This window comes from Eubalaena glacialis, chromosome 8 (genome assembly GCF_028564815.1).
Source record: "Eubalaena glacialis isolate mEubGla1 chromosome 8, mEubGla1.1.hap2.+ XY, whole genome shotgun sequence".
In the NCBI taxonomy this organism is placed as follows: domain Eukaryota; kingdom Metazoa; phylum Chordata; class Mammalia; order Artiodactyla; family Balaenidae; genus Eubalaena; species Eubalaena glacialis.
Genome location: NC_083723.1, coordinates 126,988,795 through 127,012,466, shown reverse-complemented (window position 1 = coordinate 127,012,466; position 23,672 = coordinate 126,988,795). Strand labels below are relative to the sequence as shown.

The 23,672-nt window shown below is 43.2% G+C and overlaps 1 protein-coding gene across 6 annotated transcripts in view; it reads right to left on the bottom strand.

Annotated features, from left to right (window-relative positions):
* Nucleotides 1-23,672, bottom strand: part of RBM33 (RNA binding motif protein 33) — a 116,951-nt gene that overhangs the window by 40,254 nt on the left and 53,025 nt on the right. For all 6 annotated transcript variants that reach the window (XM_061198990.1, XM_061198989.1, XM_061198986.1 and 3 more), the window contains one exon: nucleotides 18,180-18,238. In XM_061198990.1, coding sequence (XP_061054973.1) covers nucleotides 18,180-18,238 — 59 coding nt within the window. The remainder of the gene's footprint in view (nucleotides 1-18,179; nucleotides 18,239-23,672) is intronic.

The window sequence follows — 23,672 nt, the reverse complement described above, 5'->3', positions numbered from 1 at the left end:
TATTACGAATTAGCTGTTCTTTCTAAATGTGACATCATATTATAACACTGAAAATGCTTTTGCAAACTACATTTGCCTTCCTTCTCTCTTTAAAGGTCTGCTCTATCCATAGTGTTGTAAGAATAACACAAAATGAACACAATAAACACCACAAACCCATATGACCACTGGCTATATAACATTAATAAAATTAGATTTACACACAAATATTACATCTTCATAAAAACACATGGTACTGAAACATATGGGTCAGAAAGTTGCAAGGCTTAAATTCTTGTAGCCTGTGTCTATCAGCTTCGGTGAAATCAAGGGTATTCTCACCTCACCAGTGTTTGACATCTGACATTAGGGAACATCACTTCTCACCCTAGATAAAGGCATCAATTAAGATACAACTGAAGCAAACAACATCAGAGAAATGTTGGATTTATAACTGAGAATACATACTGTATACACTCATACTAAACCATAAAGCTTTTTACCCCTAATAAATGTATATATTTTATCGCAATGTTTGAGACTTTACTAACATGATGCTTTGATATGGATATTCTTCAATATCTACTATTTTTTACTATGGTAACAATACGCTAGAAAAACACATTTCTAATCGCATCGGCTATCCTACATTGGTACTGATTACATCTGCACTAGGAGTTTCAATGGACTTGCCTTCTGTCTTCCACTGCCGCGTTCCTTCCTCGTTTTAAAACTACTCTTCTTTTTGTGTGAAGCCGATAAAATATGTGGTGTGCATTTGCATGGATATTTTGCCAGGTAACTTAAAAAGAACATTTATTAATAAAGTATTTCTTTATAAAATATAGCATTAGTATCCTGTGTATAGTTTTACAGGCCTTTTCCTTCATGTATACACGTATTTCAAAACTTTCTGGATGATAACAAATTAGCAATCAAGGTCCAGTCATTTTTTTGTTGTTGGCGGCCGCACCACGTGGGATCTTAGTTCCCTGACCAGGGATCGAACCCGTGCCCCCTGCAGTGGAAGCGTGGATTCTCAACCACTGGACTGCCAGGGAAGTCCCCAGTCTTTTTTTTTTTAATGTTTAAACGATTTTTCTTGGAGTGGCCCAGAAAATAAAATTTTAAATTGTCTGCCCTCTGGCTTGTGGCAAGGTTTGACTGGTCACGCTGCCTCCAATCCATGCAATTTGACTACATAAGTTAGCAACGTTCACCTAAGTAAAACCCCGTTTCAGCTATACGGCTTGTTTCCTTAAACTAATTTGATGTATACCTGACTGTCCCTCTTCTGGAGGGGGGAACACCAAGAAGGAGTTTCGAATAGATAAATACAGAAGGGACAGATAAGATTCATTAACATCACCACAGCCTAAAACAAGCTATGGGATGTAAAAGGTAAAAGAAATCACTGAAATTTAAAATCTTTTAAAAATGAAATATATGTATTTTTCATGAGGCTTTAGCTTACAAATAGTAAAATATTAACACCTACTTGAAGACAGAAAACATTTTCAGCCTTTAAAGTGTATTAAGAAACAGCAGCTCTCTTCATATACCTGTGCTGTGATCACTTACAAGCAGGTGTATGTTAGCCTGCATCAGGTCACTAGGGCAGGGTTTGTCTGGACACGGGTTTGGTGGGGTAGATCCCAGCCAGGGAGCGAACAGCACCACGAAGCCTCAGAAAAGCCCCTTGGGTATGAAAGTGCCCCACGGCAGGGGGACTGCTGCACCAAGAAAGGACCTCAGGCCCGTCCGTGTTCTGAGAATCAGGCGGCAAGCTGAAAGACCGAGTTGTGAACCTGGGCCAGCGCTGGAGCAACCAGCAACCTGCAGGTCTGTCTGCTGAGCTGGGCACGGGGTGGCATCAGGACGGCTCCAAGCAGGACAGGGAGACCTGGGGGATGATGGCTTGGTGAAATGCAGGGGCTGGGACTCGGTGGGTGCTTACTTGGTGTAGTCACCTGGATTCAGTGTCAATTCTCTTGCTTCTCTGGCTGGTCTGACAGCCCTGGGGGAGCTTGGTGAGAGACTCAGGACCCGCGTAAGAACCCAGGCCGGAGCCTGAACCAAGGCTCAGGTCCGGGCACCGTCAACCAGAGCGGGAGATAATCCTTTCTACTCACAAGGATTCTCAGCCTGTGTGTGTGCAAGCCCATGCTCCTGACACACTCCCACCGTAGTACAGCGGATAACGACGGCAGCGACTGGCACAGAATTCACACAAGTAACCCTGTGACGCCAGCGTGAGCACCTGCTTCACAGTAAGAAATAATGAGGACCCAGGCGTGACGGCAGCAGCTTCCACCACCTGTGGCTCACGCACTGCCCGCCAGGCCCTGTGCAGAGCCCCTGACCACCTGAGCTCATGAACGCACAGCACAGTGACATCGGGGGGGTATGTGTCCTACTTCACAGCCAAGGAAATTGAAACTCAGGACATTAAATAATGTGTCCAAGGTGACACCATTCTATTTTTTTTTTTTTTTAATCACAGATTTCAATACCCAAGAAAAAACAAGTTAAAATGAGGTAGGGGAAATTTCATTCCACATGGTATAAATCTTGTCAAAATGACTAAATTTGGGGATTTTAAAAACCATACTTTCCCCTGACTTAGATATGAAAACGATCGCCTAGAACATGAATTGTGGAAACCATCACATCCCATACAAACGTCCATATACTACAGATTTCTTCAGGAAATGTTCACTCTATACTTCTGTTTCAGCCAAAACGTGAGCCCTCTCGTAAGCCCTCACTATACAAACTTCATTTTCTCCCGTCCCTCCTTCACTCTCTCACCGACCCGTCCATCCTGCGGCCACACTGTTTCAGGAGACCCTGCGTGCATGTCGGCCCCAGCGCCCCGCTTCTCTACGGCTGCTGAGTACTGCTGGGTAAAACTCTCCGTACGCTGAATCGGACTCACTCTAAGTTTCTATTTACTCTTTTTTTAAAAAAAAAAAAATAAATTTATTTATTTATTTATTTATGGCCGTGTTGGGTCTTCGTTGCTGCACGCAGGCTTTCTCTGGGGGCTATGCTCTTCGTTGCGCTGCGCGGGCTTCTCATTGTGGTGGCTTCTCCTGTTGCAGAGCACAGGCTCTAGGCTCACGGGCTTCAGCAGTTGTGGTGCACGGGCTCAGCAGTTGTGGCTCGCGGGCTCTAGAGCGCAGGCTCAGTAGTTGTGGCACACGGGCTTAGCTGCTCCACGGCATGTGGGATCTTCCCAGACCAGGGCTCGAACCCGTGTCCCCTGCGTTGGCAGGCGGATTCTTAACCACCGCGCCACCAGGGAAGCCGAGCTTCTATTTACGCTTAGCGGGCCCAGCACTGTCCCTCACAGTCTCCCCTCCTCCTGGCCAGCGCTCCCACTGCCCAGGACATTCTCCCTTCTCTGAGCATCTTCTAGTCCCTCAGCCTCCTGACCTGCCCTCTCTCACCCTCCTACCAGGTAAGATGCTTCCTACCCACACCCCGTCAGGTGTCCCCCTCCCCTCCTCCCCCGCCAACAGTGCTCTCTGCGTTCTCGCTTCCTTTCTGTCCCCTCCACTTTCATTCAGCTACATCTACAGAGAATTTTCTGGCATGAATCATGTGTTTGTTGCTAATTTTTAGCAGCAGTCTATTTGTTAAAAATATTAATTCTCATTCTATTACTGCATTTGGTCAGATTTTTCACTTAAAAAATAGGAACAGGGCTTCCCTGGTGGTGCAGTGGTTGAGAATCTGCCTGCCAATGCAGGGGACACGGGTTCAAGCCCTGGTCTGGGAAGATCCCACATGCCGCGGAGCAACTGGGCCTGTGAGCCACAACTACTGAGCCTGCGCGTCTGGAGCCTGTGCTCCGCAACAAGAGAGGCCGCGATAGTGAGAGGCCCGCGCACCGCGATGAAGAGTGGCCCCTGCTTGCCGCAACTAGAGAAAGCCCTCGCACAGAAACAAAGACCCATCACAGCCAAAAATAAATTAATTAAAAAAAAAAAAAAAGGAACAGTATGCTGAATTATAACAGCAGTTGAAAGTATTACACTACTGATTTGTTAACAAGCTCTCAATCTGAACTACAGTCAGCATACTTCAGGACTCATAAACTCATTAGCTGTATCAGTCACCACTATACTAACGAGTTGACAAAAAAGGACAGACACAGGGAGACTGTGTCAGAAAGGAGGACGGGAAGAGTAAAACGCATTTTCTGAGAAAGAGGGAAAGTCCTTTAGGGCTATTTCCACTTAGCCTTTCAGTACTGTGTTGTATGAATAGCTAGAAAGCAGCATCACTCGTTGTGGGAACTTTTACTAACTTACAAATGTTTCGCCGATTCCCATAAGGGGTAAAGCAAAACTTAACCTCTGTTGTTCAGAACCACTGTAATCACAGGCCCCAGTCCAGCACTGCTCCTGCACCCCAGCTCGGCCCACTTCCACTTCCGTCCGGTGTGGGTCACTGCAGGACACATGGGGTTTTGCACAGTGCTGACATCGGCACTGCCAATACCTAGAAGGCAGAACTCAGCCCCATAAGAATGACTCCTGAACTGCTCCTTCACTCAGCTTCATGGAAGCCAGGGAGTGACAGACTCTCTTTGCCTTACTTCCCTGATTCTGCTCACAATTAGAAGAAGCCTGGAAAAGCTTCCTGACTTTTCTGTCTTGACTAATAAACACAGCTTTCTTCATTACTTAACATGTGAAGCCCCGATATTTATTACCACTTTTCTTAGCAGGCTCGCATCATGCTGGGAAAATACTCGGTTTCTTCTGAAATCTGTAGTTATTTGTAAATTCCATGAGTGCATTTTAGTGCCACAAGCCTCACCCTCTGCTGATGAAGCTCTGACCGGCACTGGTCACGTGGCTGCTGCAACAGGGCTCTTTATAACCTTCTTTTCCTCCTTCCATTAAGACAGTTAATTTCAAGTCCTCCCAAAGACAGGTTTTCTCATTACAGATAAGGCAAAATGTCAGCGGAAAAGTAGACTGGCTTCCCTCCACTGTAAGTAGAAAGTCTGCTAAATTTTGATTTTTACCTTGCCACAGGCTGAGATCAGGGAACGTATTCACCCCTTTGCCCCTTCATCCTTTTCTGAAAAGGAAGCAGGGGGCTTCCCTGGTGGCACAGTGGTTAGGAATTCGCCTGCCAATGCAGGGGACACGGGTTCAAGCCCTGGTCCAGGAATATCCCACATGCCACGGAGCAACTAAGCCCGTGTGCCGCAACTACTGAGCCTGCAAGCCACAACTACTGAGCCCATGAGTCACAACTACGGAGCCCACGAGCCACAACTACTGAGCTTGCACGCCTAGAACCCGTGCTCCGCAACAAGAGAAGCCACCGCAACAAGAAGCCCGCGCACCGCAACGAAGAGTAGCTCCCGCTCGCTGCAACTAGAGAAAGCCCGTGCACAGCAACAAAGACCCAACGCAGCCAAAAATAAATCAATTTTTTTAAAAAGTTTAAAAAAAAAAAAAGTAGTCACTGAGTTACAAGAATAAACTCAAAGAGAGACTGATAATTTCAAGTTGCCTGAGAACTGAGTACATTACTTCTTGGGTCTCTAAGCACTTCCCTGGGAGATTATATTGAACATTCCTAATTTCTAAAGATTATATTGAACATTCCTAACTTCTAAAGACATTTTTTGGTATTAAACTGAAAATAACATTGGGATCATAAATCTTGCCCCCCTCTGGAATTTTAATATTGTGATTTTCATCTCTTCCCCAAACCTTCTTCCCTTTTACTAATCATCCATGTGCTAACTGCATATACACAGGCATTCAAGTGTCAGCAATACAGAACAAAGCCCCGGAATTCTTTCTCCATCAGTAATATTTAACTAGAACTTTATTCTTACTTCCAAATGACCCTCTATTATATAATATATAGTATATTATATTGATATAATTATATTATAATATAATTACAATTAATAAATATATCAGCTTCTGACAATTAACGTGTTTCCTTGTAAGGTGAAAGACAAATCAGCACAGATCTCCTTCCTGTGCTCTCATTCTGAGTTCAAACCGGAAAGCCTTCACAGAACAGGTATTACCAAGTCCTAGTAATTTTACCTCCTAAATCTCCCTCAAGTCCACCCCCGCCTCTCTCTACCCTTCACCCACAGAGCCACGAGGGCCGAGACCACGACTGTTTCATTCACCAGTGCATTTCCACGCTCGGCACACAGCTTGGCACAAAGACGACCATAACACGTAAGGGATGGATGAACTGCCTGACTCTAAGGCGAGGGGAGGCAGGCCCCACATCTAATGCAGAATGCCGCAGCACGCCCAGCAACCGGCTGCCCAGGAAGCACACGGTCAGGGAACGGCTGAAAGCCTCAGGAAGCAAGCAGAGGAGGGCGGACCGTGCTGACCAAGGCGCCGGCGACCAGCCCCGAGGCTCACGCGCCGAGCGGACTCGGAGTACAGACAGGGCAGCAGGACCAGAGAGCAGCCAAGACCAACAGACCCTGACTCTCCAACCTAACCGTAGGAGAGAATTTGCTGTAACTTGTCCTGTAATGATGTAATATAATTAGAGAGGAAAGGTGACATGAACCTGGAGACTCTCGTCCTCACCCTATGACCACGCCCCTAATTTTAGAAGAATGAAACTGAGGTGGATAGTAGGTGGGGTACACTTCCAGCACTGCTGTTCAGGAACACAGCCCAGGCCAGTGTCCCCAACTTGCCTGTAGATCCAACTGAAGAACCATGCACCTGTAAGATGAATGAAGCCAATACGGCCTCATGACCAAGCTCCTGGCAGATGGCATGTGAGCAGAAGTGAGGTGGGCTGGTTCCAGGCCCGGTCGGTCAGTGAAAGACAACCTCCCGTGAATAATCTTCCCTCTTTCCCCACCTGCCAGAGGGTGGAGAGAGAGGCCCCCGAGGGCCAGAGGAAGACGCCCAGAGGGTGATCTGAGTGAGAAATAGGCATCCCGGTGGCACTGTGAAGTCAGTCCACTCTGGCTGATACTCCCACGCTGGACGCTCTGGGGCCATCGCCGAGTCTCCTTCACTGGGCCAGCACCACATGCCCCAGGTGCTGCAAATGCCGTCCTTCGCCAAGGACTGCCTGACATGGCCACGCACTCTGCCCTCTGCCCCAGGATGGACAACTTACGCTCCAGAGCCGTACCCTCTGGGGATCAGGCCAGGGCTGGGGACTTTTACCTGAAACCCCATCTTACCCTGGGGGTGCCACCTCCTTCCTATCCTGCATCCCCTGTGCCCTTACCTAGTCCTGGGCGCCCCAAATGCCCCTCCCGGGCCCTGCTGCTGCCCACCTAAGGCTCAACCCACACTGCTGCTGCTGCTGCCAATTCTGCAGAGAGCTCCTCTGCCGTCTCCCTCAGTCCTGCCAACAGCCCTACGAGGGAGCTATTGTGCTCACAGAAATCTTTTGAGCACTTAAATCACCTGCACAAAGCACAAGGTTAGAAAGCACAGGTCACCTATGTCCAGAGCACGGACACGTACCCACCATGCTATCTACCGCTTGCTGTGAACAGCAAACGGCAGGGACTTACTTTCACATCCCCTTATCTGTCTCAGTGTCTTTCAATCACATACGTATATGTAATTGCGTGAGAGTGTGTGTGCGCTTTAGAGTTAAGAAAACCAGTAAATACTAAATCCAGTCAAGTCAGACAGCCATGGACATTCCACGGCTGGCCTGAATGGCTAATACAAATTAGCAGTTCTTATCTGATCAACCTGAGAGACTGATAAAGGAGGGAGGACCAGAGATGCTATCCACAGCTTAGAAAGAAATAGCTGACTCAAGCTGAGTAAACAAGGAAATTTCTGGCTTTGGAAGTTGGCTCAATAGAATAAGAATGGAAAAAGAGGGGTTTTGTGGGCTTAACCTTGAAACTAAGTGACACTAGCAAGGTGTGGGAACCTGGGACAGCCAGGTGGAAGGCAGCGGGTGCCAGTTAAGATCATGGCAGCTGACCCGCAGGCCCCCAGGAAGCTGAAAGCCACCCTGAGGTGTACAAATGAGGGAGGCCGACACTGGCAAAGAGACAGCTTTAATGATAAATGCAGGCGTATCCAACGAGGAAGAAGCCCATTTCCAAGAGGGCAAATGCCTACGAAAGAGGATTAGAAAGAAGAGGGCAGATAATACAAGATATTATTCCGAAAGAAAGACAATGGCTGATACATGAAATAAACCACAGTGATGGCTGATACATGAAATAAACCACAGTGACAACGGCTACTTCTCTGGCGATGTCAGACCATGCCGGACACTAGGGAGAAACCATCTGGGAAGATAAGCGGGCCCCTAGTTGTCTCCATTTGCCTCAATGGATAACAGAACTTGAGAGTCTGAATATGTAAACAAACTGAACAATTTTCAGCTTTAAGGTCCTAGAAGCTGCTTACTGTTATCAGTATTGGTTTTATGAAATAAAAATTTAACAAATAGTAGGTATCATTAAGCTCACAATACCATTTTTCCTCATTGTTTTCTGTTCTGCTTTGAACACAGATGTCACTTTCTTTTTCTCGATTTACACAACTTAAATTCTGACCACAAGTTTTAGCCACATGGAAAAGACTTCCCATTGCTTACCTAGTATAAATTCTCACTTCTTCCTTAGTAACAGAAGGACAACACTGTGCCCAGCTAGAAGACCACCAATCCCAGTCTGTGACAAGGCGAGCTGGCACAGTTGGACAGGGCCTCCGGGAAGGCTCACTAGGGGCTGCCTGACCCTCCTCCTCTTTCAGCCTGAAACTTGGGTAGGGGAAAAAAACGGATCTCTGATAACAACACAGAACTGCCATACCCACCCAGAAGAACTTTCTTTTTTATGCAAAAAATATGACACTCAGTTTGTTAAGTCACTATTAACTGAGTTTTCCGTTACCTGCAGCCTCATTCACATCCTGACTGATAAACCAAGAAACCAAGTTTCTTTCATAAATACAGTGCCAAGAATCAGGCAGAACCAATAACTTTTCCTTTAGGGGATGAAGAAACTCAGGTTTACAGAGTTAAACAATTATCCAAAGTTACACTGTCAATAAATAACTCAAGACACGAACCCACATTTTCAGACTCATGGTTTATAAATGCTCTTTTTCTCCCCTCGCGCACTGCTTCCGCCGCGGCCAACCTGTCCTCAGGTAATGCTGAATAAACCATCGTTCCTGAGTCTGGCGTTCACTACCTAAATTCTCTTGATGCAATCATTCATGTAATAGCATCTGCCATTTCACAAGTAGAAAGGATAATAAATGACCAACTCTCTCTAGAAAATGAAGAATTATTTTAAGACTGTTAGTGAGCTGTAAATACCTCACTTAACAGAACTTTTAGGACTACCGTAATTCTGCCTTTTGAAAGAAAAAGCTACCATAATCCTTTCAAATAACTGCTCTGTTTTGCTTCTCTTTATATCCCTTTAAAAGTCCAAGGTAAGAAATTATCATTCTCCCACATATAATTCTTATACAAATTGTACTTTCTTTTTTGCATCTCTTGTTAATTATGTGATGTTATCTATGTTAATCCTATTCAGGAAGAACTGATAACTTCAGTTACAAAAAAAGAAAGATGAAAAACTTTGCATAAATTGCTTAGCACAAAGTTAATCGTATAATGCAAAGAATAAAGAGGCTCTAACAGCTATTATGTGACTTATCAGCTTCCCTGAAAGGGTCAGTTGGTATATTTTAATAAGACTAATTGAATACCTTAACAATGTCATTGAAACTTCATGAATCTTTCAATAAATTACAGCCTCTGCTACAACGTGTTTTCATTTATTAATCTCACTTAAAATGCAAAGAACTATATAAGAAACCAATAGACACTTGAGAATGCCTCTCAGTTAATTCTGATTAAATGATGGGTTAAGTGCAAAGAATCAAGACCACTAGTGACCCACGACGTAATTAGAATTACAGCCCATTGTCACAATGTTAATCCTCTTATTTCAGTATTTTCCAGAGATTTCTTTCTTTCAGGTTATGCCCTGTGTAAACACCTACATTCATTCTCCTAGAAGATACTCGTGTATTTGCAGATGCATTCTTAACATTCTGAAGCACCACATACCCAGCAGCAAGCGCTAGGTTTCACACCGGAGGTGGTGGGGGGAGCAGGAGGACACCACATGAACTTAAATACGCTAGGGTATTTAAGGTTACTGGTTCAAGCGGTGAAGCTAGAGCAGGCACTGCAAGTTATAACACTGTTACTTTAGTACAAAATACTGTTTCTGATGAACCTACTGAAGACTATTTACATTTTTTCATAAAACGAAAAACCTTTTATTCCTATACCTCACCCCTCCACTCTCCTCCGTAAACAAGCTCACCCAATGTCAGGCCCTACCGCGGTAAACTTCTCCACTTCAGCACTCCTGACGGTCACAATCTTACATAGTTATGATTCATCTTACCAGATCCAATTATTTTTACCCGGTTTACTGAGGTGCATTTTAATATTTAGAGAGAAAGGGTTCAGCATGATTAAGAGACTCAGGTCGCCTTGCTTCAAATCCTACCTCCTGCACCCAGTTATGTGAACTTGAGCGATTTCATCTTTCCAAGACTCAAAGTTTCCCTATCTGTAAAGTGGAGAAAATGGTACCTTCATGAGGTTGTTGAACACAAGCTTTGAGAAAATCTGGAATATTGTAATCACTCAATAATGTTCTTCATTTCCCACTGGTCGTCAATAGTATATGCTCTAGGAAGATGGTATTTTCTCATTCAATAAAGGACTAAGAAAGCAAAGCAGCGGTATCAGCTTTATTGACTGAAAGCACACAGTCTGTCTCAAAATTCTCATCTGAATATACCTACCGTATGACCCACAATCCCCACTCCCAACTATTCACTGACAACTATGACCAGAAAAAATTCCAATGTCCAAATGGTGACTGGGCAGACAAACTGGGCTACATGTGCACAATGGAATAATGCTGGTCAATAAGAAAGGACAAACCAGTGGCAGGGACGACAAAAGGGATGATCGAGCCTCAAAATACACTGTGCTGGGAGCAAGAGGCCAGGCTCGAAATGAAGCATGCCATGTGGTTCCATTTATGCGCCACAATTTGAGGAGCAGAAGGCAGATCACTGGTTGCCAGGGGCTGGGGTGGGGAGAGGGGCTGGGGTGGGGAGAGGGGCTGCCTACAAAGGGGCAGCACAAGGAAGTCTTTCGGCGAGACGGAACTGTTCTCTATCTTAATTGTAGTGATTACACAACTGTATGTATTTGTTAAAAATCAGAGTGTACATCAAAAGGACAAAATTTTTAAAGTTTAAAAAAATTCAAATCTTTTGGAAGAAGTGCTTTCAGGTACTTTAAAATAAAATAGGGCCACTTTCAAAGTTTAAACAGAACTATGGATCTTCAAGGACTCCTGGAAAAATAAACATTAAAAAAAAAAATTGGTGTGCTTTGCAGGACAAATCAGTAAAAACAGGACAGAGATTTTCTTGGCATGGAAGGAGTTCTAAGACTTTGAAACTTTGTGTTATTGTCAACATTTCATTGGCTGAGTTATTAAATTACAGATGGGCAAGTCATACTCAAAGTTCAAGTCTACTATACAATGAATGGCACTATGTATCTGGGAGGATTTATGAAAGGTATTCAATTCAATGTAACAGTTTTACTTAGCCAAAAATGAAACAAAATAGTGCATCACACTTTTACAATGCAGTTTTTACACTGTGACTTAATGGCTGGACTTTATGATCTCAATGAGTATTCCCTGGCCTTCGAGTTATTGCTGTGGATGCCCACCACCCTCTCTCCACCCAACGCACACACACTTGCCGACGGGACAGCAAGTCAAGGCAACAGGGCACTGAATTTTATAACCACCACATTTAATAGCTGTTACCACAGTGCTTAGCTGCTCCTGTTACTGCTGCAGATGGGAATGCACTGATATGATTAAATCTGATGGTATGATAATGTATGGTAATCATGATTAATCAGAAACCCACTAGCAAATGGAGGATGTTGGGTATTATGTCACCTGCATTTTAAAACGCATTCTCTTGCTGCAAGCCTGACAATGTTTGACAGGGGGAAGGACCTCCTCCCACATTCACCTGCTACTACTCAGAGATCTGATAAGAGAAAATGCCCATCATTCCTTACCCATCTTAAGTGCTAATAATTACAAGGCATTGCACGCAAGTTGTAAAGACAGTAAAAGGGTTCAAAAGAAAGACTTCTTTTTCCTAGACGGAATAAGGTCTGGACTCACATCTGCAAGGGCTATCATCAGAGAGCAATGTAATTTGATGCAGCAGTCTCATCAAACATGACTTGCATGAAATGCCATACAAAATACATCCAGGAAGTGTCAATCACCACCACCTGATACCATGCATCCGCGTTACACGGAAACACAGTGCAGTCAGACCCACCTGTGAGGTGCTATAACTACACAGTAAGCACAAATGGAAATTTCATTTACTGGGTCTACCTAATAAGGTAATCACTAAGGATACTAATTTAAACTTAGTATGGTAGTCTTCTTTAAACATAATTTTTAGTTTTAATTTAAACAAAGATCACTAGGAAATTATTCAGTAGCCAAATTACTCAGTATTTAACTGGCTACCCTGAAATAGCAGCATTTACCAGAAACACCAATGCAAAATGAATGACTAAACAGGTTTTAAAATAGCCTAGGTCAAGAATCCTCACAATGTGAGTTACTTGAAATTTATCTGTATGCTTACCTGACACTGAAAACACTTTTAAAAATATTATTAATCAACACTTCAGTGTTGTTTTTTCAAGTGGACAAAGTTTAAAAACAACAAACATCTCTTTGAGGACAAATACATAACTGGATAGCCATACTTATGGATAAGAAAAGGACTTAAAACTTTAACGACAAAAACATCAGGAACAGCCTCTGTGGAAAGAGAGATCTATTAAACTAACGTGTAAAACAAAGAACATGGAACTGAAAACAGAATTCAAATAGACACAAAGACAGAAGCTGACTTGCAGAAAGGTAAACTAGTCTCCCCATCCTCGCTCCCTTGCAAAAACAAAACAAAAAAGAGGGCTTCCCTGGTGGCACAGTGGTTAAGAATCCGCCTGCCAATGCAGGGGACACGGGTTCGATCCCTGGTCCGGGAAGATCCCATATGCCGCGGAGCAGCTAAGCCCGTGCGCCACAACTACCGAGCCCACGTGCCACAACTACTGAAGCCCACGCACCTAGAGCCCGTGCTCCACAACAAGAGAAGCCGCCACAATGAGAAGCCCGCGCACTGCAACGAAGAGCAGCCCCCGCTCGCCGCAACTAGAGAAAGCCCGTGCGAAGCAACGAAGACACAACGCAGTCAAAAATAAAGAAATAAATTTATTTTAAAAAACACACACACACACACGAGAAAACCACAACGGTCCTGTGAAATCACACATGCTTCAGGAGTGGACTGCGGGCAAGCAGGCAGCTAGATGGCAGGATGGGGCAGAAGAGCAGGAGCTGAAATGGAGGAAGGACGAACAGTCACTCGATGGCCCCCTGATCTCCTGAGGCACGTGCTTCCCTCCTGTGCCAATCTGCTCTTGTAAGTAGTCGCTATTTCTAAAGTACATTTTACATTCAGCAGGTTAATATTCTGATATGAAAATAAGTATGAAAAAGATTCATTCTCTGATATGCTTGCTATCAACTGAGATATACTTACGATTCCAAAAAAGATTCATAACTCTGATATGAAAAATTAAAATAGTCCTGGGAATAAAAGCTTAAGTGAGAAGAAAGCACTAATGGCTACATCTGTAACTAAAATTAAATACGTGAATCTAATTTTTAGAAACCTAAATTACAAAGCACTTCACTAAATCCCATAAACAAAGGAAGAAGGGGAAAAAAATCCCATCTGGATGCAAAGACTAACATGACAAAAGAAGTGCTGGCAGTGAGCTTAAAAGCTTAAGCAGTATTTTCTAAAATGATCAAAAATAAGGAATCCTTTTCTTATGATATTTATTACTTTGACATTCAAACCTTTGTTTCAGAAACCGTTTATTCAATTCTGTAAATAAAATTCATTAACAGGAAATAAAAATATTAGTATTGCTACATTAAGCGTAGCCTAGAATACCATATTTTGGTCTAAGATTGTGATTTTAAAAAATAACTGTAAATAATTCTATAAAAAAATTGTGTTTCATATTAGGTTGTCTGGAGTCCTCTGTGATTGTTTAATTAAAAAACTGGATGTGTTATCACTTAGTACAATTTCTAGGCATACTAGTTCTAAATTAAGAATTTTTCAAGTTTTCACAAAATTGTCAAACAAACTGGACCATTAAGAAAGTAAAGTTTACCAGTGTTGGGGAAGAGAAGGAATATCTTAGCATTAATACCAACTGTATCCTAATCCCATTAAAACTGGGAAATCTAGTGGTACTTCTGTCTACTGCCTGCCTTTTTCACTCTTTAGTCAACTGGGTAGAGCTGGATTCTTGTATAGTTAAATGTGGATAATGTAATTCTATTGTGCAAATTCATTTATGTATTCTTGAAAACAACAAAAAGTAAAAAATTAAAGTATACACCCCTTCTCTACACTATTAATTTTATGTAGGTTCCTAATAAATAGCAAGATAACTCAATATTAAATCCCTGTATACACTTATTCAACAACTATTTATCTGGACTTCTGTGCACAAGGCCCGGAGTCAGGTCAGCTCCACAAGACACAGGATGCCTGGGACTCTGTACAGACATGAATCGGGTCCTTACATCAATACAAGTATGAAGCTGTCAACAAGAGCATGACCTACTCTAGGAGCAATGGGAATTCATTAAAGGGGCTTAGGTTGGGAAAAGACAAGATCAAAATCAACTTTGCTTTGCTCAATACATTTCTGTAATTCAAATCTTTGTGTGCCAAGGAAGCACACTGATTCAAACAGACCCTATGATGAAACTTAAGTTAGGTTTCCTAACATGTTTTATCAACGTGTGTGTGTGTGCGCGTGCGAGCACGCGCATGTGTGTGTGTATAGTCATTTTACAAAGCAAAATTCAGTTTAACAAATAATGACTGAAGTCCCCTATGGAAAAGTACCAAGAAAGAGCCTGCAGGGCGCACTGCCATCAGTAAGAAATTGCCAAGGGGCTTTGGTAAGCCACAACAGTACTGTCTTCAGGAGGAAAGTTAGGCTCCAGTGACCTATGCTTACACGTTTTATAGTTTAAGGACTAGCTCTGTGCAGAGCATTCTGCATAGGAGAAGCTCACTCAATGGTCACAAAACTACACCTACATTGATAAAAATCCAAGTATAATCTATTAGCAGAAAAGGAAAAAAATAATTTTACTCAGAAAAGATATATGCACCCCAATGTTCACAGCAGCGGTATTTACAATTGCCAAGACGTGGAAGCAACCTAAGTGTCCATCAGCAGATGAATGGGTAAAGAAGATGTGGTACGTCTATACAATGGAATATTACTCAGCCATAAAAAAATGAAATTTTGCCATCTGCAGCAACATGGATGGACTTGGAAGGCACTATGCTAAGTGAAATAAGTCAGACAGAGAAAGACAAATACTGTACGATATCATTTATATGTGGAATCTAAAAAATACAACAAACTAGTGAATATAACAAAAAAGAAGCAGGACTCACAGATATGGAGACCAAGCCAGCAGTTAAGGGCGGGGGGCGGGGGCGATTTTTACAGGGGTGGGGAAATGGAAGGTACAAACGACTGGGTGTAACATAGGCTCAGGGATGCACTGTACAACATGCGGAATATAGCCAATATTTTGTAATAACTGTAAATGGAAAGAAACCTTTAAAATTACATAAAATTAAAAATTAATACTCATAAAGATATTTTTTTAAAAAAATTTGGCGTACGTAAAATGACAGGAGATGGCCTAGAGTTACTCTCCCTTCCCAACAGTATTTTGATGGACTTTTAAAAAACCTAACACCTCTAATGTAATTTTTAAAAAGTCCACATCCGATTGTTCTCTCTAAGGGAGACTGATTGCAGAAGTAAGTAGAGCACCGCATTTTCAAGATCACAAGTTTACTGTAACTTCAGCTTAAGAACCAGCATTTGGGGCTTAAAGATACATATTGGCGCAGTGGTTAAGAATCCGCCTGCCAATGCAGGGGACACGGGTTTGAGCCCCGGTCCAGGAAGATCCCACATGCCGCGAAGCAACTAAGCCCGTGAGCCACAACTACCGAGCCTGCGCTCTACAGCCCGCGACCCACAACTACTGAGCCCACGAGCCACAACTACTGAGCCCGCGTGCCTAGAGCCCGCGCTCCGCAGCAAGAGAAGCCACCGCAATGAGAAGCCCGCGCACCGCAACCAAGAGTAGCCCCCGCTCGCCGCAACTAGAGAAAGCCCGCGCGCAGCAACAAAGACCCAACGCAGGCATAAATAAATAAGTAAATAAATAAAAGATACATAATAAACAGCGGTAAATATTTCTGAAATTATATCACACAGACGACTAATTTCTAGGCCAACTCCTTCCCATCACCCCCACACACATCCCACCTTAAAAACAGTAACAAAACATTACGCCTTGCAGAAACTTCCAAGAGCAGTTCAATAATATTTACCACCCTCAGAGTACAATATAACTTAAAAATAAGTTCAATTTCTCACAAAGAAATTCTGTTTTATTATCCTCTTGTAAAATCCTCAAGTATTATGAGGTTTGCTTCTTCCAGTATCAGATACAATTATATCTGTACAATCAAAAATTATAAGTAGATAAAAACTGCAAATGATTATTCTAATTTTATATTTACATACAACATTACTTTATGATTTAAGCTACAATTGCTTTTTCACATCAAGTTTTATCGCTATATTGCAAATAAAACATAAACACAAGTCCAATGAGGATTCTAACACAGAAGCTCACAACCCTGAAAATAGCAAAAAGTACATTTTTTTTAAATGTCAGTGCTTTACAATAACGAGCAGTTAAATTACTTCACCAAAAGAAATATATCTAATGACTAAAATCATACGCGCTTATCCTTGGGTTATACAATTAATAAATCTTAGCTATTTAGACAAGTGCTTCAAATACAGAATTGTACTCAATAAACATCACCTAATTTTTAAAAATAACTATGTTTAGAACTTGGTAAGTAATTTTTTAAAATTAGCTAATACAGGGTATGAAACCAGTAAGAATCAGTTTCAGAAATCATAATTCATAAATAATAATTACAAATCAAGGAATTTTCTAAAAAACACTCTGAACCTTAAATCCAATACTGATTTTTTGAATAATCATCTGACTACACATCTAGATATCCTTCATTAAAACCTTTTTGCTAAATGCCCCACATAACTATGGTATCTACTGAAGCATCAAAGCTAGAGTCAAATAGGTCATTTAGGCATTTCCTGGATATCAGATTGTTCAGCCTCAACAAAACTACATCTGTTTCACATACAAACTACATTAACATGTTATGGTCTGGTCCTTGTTTCCTCAAAATTGTTCTTAGAACATGTTCTCACTGATTTCACAAAACCATGAACTAACTACAAATCAAACCAAAAACTCAAGTAAAATGAAACTTACTTATTTAAACAGATATAACTATTTAATGGACATTTTTCTTCTACTTAAAACATGTTAGAAGAATGGATAAAGTTATGGGAACTACAGGAAAGTGTGGGGAGGAGTGTTTTCTCTTAACGATATTTTAAAAAGAAAACCTCCATTTTAAAATATAAAACCAATGGCTCATGAAGACTTCTGAGGGTTTTTTTAAAAACAAGTAGACATCTCGTTATTATTCCCTAAAATTGCACACACATACCCGTACTAACCCAAATGCACACGTTCGCCCCACACACACGATAATAAAGGCCCTTTTTCACTTTAACATAAGGCAATAACAAAATCAAAATTCATATTCTTTAAGACGAAAGGCATTCTACTGATGATCCTGATTCAACAATTTTACAGTTAAACAAAATTAATTCCATTCTCAAAAATCCATTGACCTTAAGCTTTTAACAAACATTTTCCACTGCAAAAATTATTGTCAATATTTACAAATCCTTGAACTCGTATTTAGCTGGAACCACTTATATTTGCTGTATTAATATTTCCTAATAAATGTATGCTCATCCCTATCAGAGCAGAAGAAGCAGCTGCTACTCACCGGGAACCTCTGGGGTCCCACAGCAGGTCTCGGCTGGCTCGGGACCGGCAGCAAGGGCACTGCAAGAAAAACACCTTTCATTACAAACACATCCGAACCCACCAGAAAAGGACTACAATGTATTAAGCTTAATAAAAAACATATACTATGTGTATAATACATATAATAAGTTTACACTTAAGCTAAGTGCTGAATATTTTTACAATTCCATAAAGGGAAAGGGGAGAGAACTTCTGTCTTCAGTATACAATAGCACGAGCAGAAGCTTAAATTTCAACAGTGAATTCTTATTTAGAATTCAAATATTTTGCAACAAAAGAAGATATTATTCCTCTACAATAAAAAACCTACTTTATTTTTGACATCCATACCCAGGTGATCCAGGCTATCTAATCCGAGTTATATTTTCTGACTCCAATCAAATACGAATTTAAACCCAAATCCTCTAGGATCATGAAAGAGAGAGGAGGAGGGAAGGAGGAAGTGAAGTAGGCAGAGAAAGGAAAATACACACACCCAGGGTATTGTGACAAAGAATAACCTACTCAACAACCTGCTATGCCAAGACTATTAGTTTGTCTTAGTTTTGTGTTTAAACAGGCCGAACTCTCATCAACTTACCAGAAGAACAAGGAGCCAAATAATTTTAAAACAGACATTTTATCATAGGGAAGAAGCCAGATGCTAGTTTCACACCGTGGGACTAAATCAGATATGTTTAAGCTATTTAAAACATATGCCTTATACTGATTTTGATTTTGGGGGTGAAAAAAATGCCCACCCGAGTGGTGACTGCTACATGGTAGCATGCTATATCTTCCATTAAAACGTCCTGCCAAATGCATCCAGTAAGATCTCAGACGGTCAGAGGCTGTGGGCTGACCTGTGGCCCCGTCACAAATTCGTATGTTAGTCCTAACCACGAGGACTCTGGAAGGTGACTGTATTTGGAGATGGGCCTTTAAAGAAGTGATTAAGTAAAATGAGGTCATGGGTGGGCCCTGATCCAACATGACCAATGTCCTCATAAGAGGACGACGTCAAAACACAGACACACACAAAGGGATATCCATGTAGAACTTGGCAAGAATAATATAATAAAAGTTCTGGTAAATGAGAAACACAGAAGTGATAAAGCTTAAAAGTCAATCAAAATTACTTTTAAAATAGATTGCTAAGGATGAATTTTTTTTTTAGTTATTATGATTACTCAAAGAATTCCATAACTCAGCTTCTAATTAACATCACACTTCCACAGGTCCAACTGAAAGTGATACAGTGTGAGGGCCTGTGTCAACTGCCTGACCAAAGCCAAAAAGTGAGACCGAGAGAAACTTCCTTTGATAAAATGTAAAAATGGGAGAAGTCCATCCCTCTTGACAGTCTAATCTAATGAGTCAAAATTTCAAAGTAACAGTGGGTCACTGTGCAAGACAATATAAAATTTTATACAGCTAGCTAACAGGCAATGGGGTACGTGGATTATATACCTGAAGCAAAATATTAGATTGTGAAGTGGAGAAAGAAAAAACTAATAAAGTACCTCTGACCTCAGAAGATTATAATGAAAGTGAGGAAGGAAAAAAAACTACATAGTAAACAATATAAAGACAGTGTTTTTAAAATTAACTACCAAATAGAAAATACGCAGATCTCCAAGAATATGTACCACTTATTTTTAAACTTGGATTTAAACATCAATTCCTATCAAATAATTCCAATATAATGAAAGGGTAAGTATTTTAAGTCTCTCTAAGTTCGGGGGGAGGGGGAAGGGGGGATGGATGAGAGCAAGAAATCCCGTCATAATTAATAGATTTCTTACACAGAAGCCTTCTGATGAGTTGGCCATTTTTTTTTAATCAACTGTAAAAAGCAAGGAAAGAGAAAGAAGAGAAAAAGAACAAAAGATGACAGAAGAGAGCATCTGAGAACAGGTGTGAGAGGAGCAGATCAGAAATCTAGCCAAACCCAGGGGGGGCTGTGGTCAGACTGCCAAGGTGTTTGCAAAGCGTCTTTGCAGGAGTCTCGTAGCCCACGACCTGGTTTGCAAGCAGAACACTTCTACTTATCTGCCTCCTTCTTCACTGTGAACAGGAGAGAATTTAAAACCTGTAATGCTAGGGCTTCCCTGGTGGCACAGTGGATAAGAATCTGCCTGCCAATGCAGGGAACACGGGTTCGAGCCCTGGTCCTGGAAGATCCCACATGCCGCGGAGCAACTAAGCCCATGCGCCACAACTACTGAGCCTGCGCTCTAGAGCCTATGAGCCACAACTACTGAGCCCACGTGCCACAACTACTGAAGCCCAGGCGCCTAGAGCCTGTGCTCCGCAACAAGCCACCGCAATGAGAAGCCCGCACACCACAACGAAGAGTAGCCCCCGCTCGCTGCAACTAGAGAAAGCCTGTGCGCAGCAACAAAGACCCAACGCAGCCACGAATGAATGAATGAATAAATAAATAAAATTTAAAAATAAATAAATAACACCTGTAATGCTAACAGATCATTCTAGTTGAACCTTGAACTCTTTGTATTTGATATTTAATATTTATTTCCCATACTGTCCCACGAAATAATGAACTAAACTGATTAATGTTTCAATTCATTACCACAGTTCTAATACTGAAAATCTGGAAAACAAGTTAAATTTCCACCCAAACTGGTTAATTACAATGATAGAACACTCTTCATCCTTGAAAAGAAAATATGTGCTATCAGGCAAAGGTGGGCATACATTTTAAAATTTTTTAAAAACAGTTTTTAAAATACCTTTTAATTGCCTGAGGCTCTGAGAATCACGGGTTAATCTATCTCTCATGTACAGGAGACCACTAGACATTCAGCCTCTCTCAAGAATAACGGCGGCTTTCTATTTAATTAAGCTCGTTCATTTAATATTGAATAAACAACTGCTTCAAAAGTGTTCTGAGTGTATACCCTGCAAAGGCAATTTCTCTCTCTCCCTGTGTCAGGGTTCTCAAGATCAAAGGTACATTAAAGAGAAGGAACGTGGGTGGGGCACTGAGTCGCCTGGCTTCCTGAGGAGAACACACTTAGCTGGTTCTAAGGGTTTAAAAACTCTTGTCAGAAAGCTGATCTTGTATTTACTGAATCAGGCACGAGCGTTGGGATGCAAGGCCTGCGTTCTGTACCCATATGGCAACTGACTCTGGCAAGGCACACTATTTTCATGCCTAGAGGACAGCTTGGGGTTTCCTTATAGCTTTCCCACTGTGTAGTTCCAACACTGTTTATTTTCATTAAGCTAAAGAAAATCTGTGCACCTTATCAACTGCCAGTTTTCCGTTCAATTTTAGAAGGAAATACACAGTAACAGATGCTGACATCGGTAAAATTATTTCGACAAATTAGATTTACTGCAGTTGCATGTCTTGGGAAGCCGCAGTGGAACAGGCTTCCCCAGTGAGTCGTCCTCCCCCTTCACGCAGCGTGTGCGGGCTCCTTCATCCCACAGCTGCTGAAGGAGACCCAGGCCACCAGTGCACTAGCTGCAGGGACTGCAAAGGTTAAGTGCAGCAGCCATACTGCCTGCCCCTGGGAGGGGGTGAGGCCAACAAGTGACTCCAGCACAGCATGGGGACAAGGGAAGGAGCCAGGGAAGGAGGCTCAGGGACCCACAGGTACCAACCCGACTCTGACCCTCCTGGGTGTGTAAAACAAGAGCAACTCCTAGAGCCACACACGGACACTGACACCCACGGCCAGCCAGCTGCCCTCACAGCCCTCTGCTCCAAGGCCACAGCACAGTTTCATGGTGACGCCAGGCCCTGGCTGTCTCCCATACTCCAAGTCCTATCTCAGGCCTCTCTCCAACTTCTGGAACTTCCTGACCCTTTAGAATTCCAAGTTCACCAGCAGCAGAAGCCGTGATGGCCTCAGCTCTTCCCCTTCTTGCTCTAATGGAAACCTAACTCTCCCAAAGGATGAGGCTATTTTTCTCCCTCAGCCTTCTTCCCGCTGGCTCTGGAGCGGGGGGGTGGGGGAGATCCTTCTTGGTCCTCACTGCCGTTTCAGACCCCAGATTTGGATCTCATGTCATCGGACAACACGGCCCAGGAACTCCTACTGCTGCCCACGTACTGGTCACACCGCTGCTCTTTCTTGTGTCTCAGAGTTCAGTTCCTAGCTCACCACTGTCTTCAGCACCAGCCCTGTCTCAGGTCTTGGCACCGACACTCATGCTCCAGCGCCCTGTCGCCCCGGCGCCCGGCTGCCATCCTCTGTCCCAGCTGCACACCTGAGACCTGGTCATTATCCACGACCTTATGCAATCTCTACGAGTCCCCCTTCTACCTTTCCACTCCACTTCCTCCAGGACCCCAGTTCCTCCAACTGTTGGACCCTCAAAGATCTCCTGGCCCCTTGTCACCGTACACGCCACAGCCCTTCATTATGAGCAAGACGCCTTCTCTACTGCTTTGCCAACACCTGGACTCAAGCAAGTCCAGCTCTGTCAAGGCTGCACCTGACACAGAAAGGTGAGTGTGGCTGGAGAAGAGCGTGCAAGCACGCGGCCGGGTCTCCGGTCAAGACCCACAGCTCGAGTGGGCGTCAATGCTGCCCAGCACCTCCACTCCCCAGCTGTCTCAACAGGACACCTTCGACAACTCTCAGTACAACCATCTCCCATTTCTGTGCGCCCGTTCCCTCTCAAACCCACCTCAGTGAGGCGTGTACTGCTACCACTTCACCAAAACCACTCTGTCAATACCCCAAGACCCCTCTACCGCCACGTGCAGCACACGGCCTGAAGCCCGTCCCCAATGACCCGGCAGCAGTGGGTCCCCTGCTGTCCCCGTCCTCTACACTCTTTGGGTTTCCGCCTCCCTGTGGGCCCCCGCCTATCACGTCGAGGGCCCCAGGTTCCAGGCCTCGGTCTCCCCGACACGATGACGCCTGGGTCTCCCACTGGGTGCAGACTCTAGGTCCACCTCTGTGCCAACAAACCCCCTCCCTGCTTTGCACCCAGACCCCTCGTCTCAACTCTTCCTAGTAACTTCATATGTGACGCTTCCACCTGCACGTCTAGGTGGCATCTCCAGCACAGAACTTTCGTTGTGCTGCCCCTCAAAACCTGCTCTACCCCAAGTGCTCTCAGGTGAAGGCAACTCCAACCCTCAAATGCTCAGGCCCCCTCGGCATCATCTCGCCTCTTCTCCCTCTCACGCTCATCCGGTCCATCGGCTCCATCTTGAATTACATCCAGCATCTGACCCCTAACCACCACCACGGCCCTGACCCGAGCCATGTCATTTGTTACCTGGATTACCATAGTCACCTCCTAGCTGAATGCCTGGCTCCACCCCTGCCACCCTAACAAGCCCACTCTCAACACGGCAGCAAGAATAACCCTTTTAAAACATACACCAGATCACGTTATTCCTCTGCCCAAATTGCTCTAATCACAGCCCGTGTCTTTCAGAACAAAAGCCAAAGCTCTCAGGATGGTTCCCAGGTCTTAGCTGACC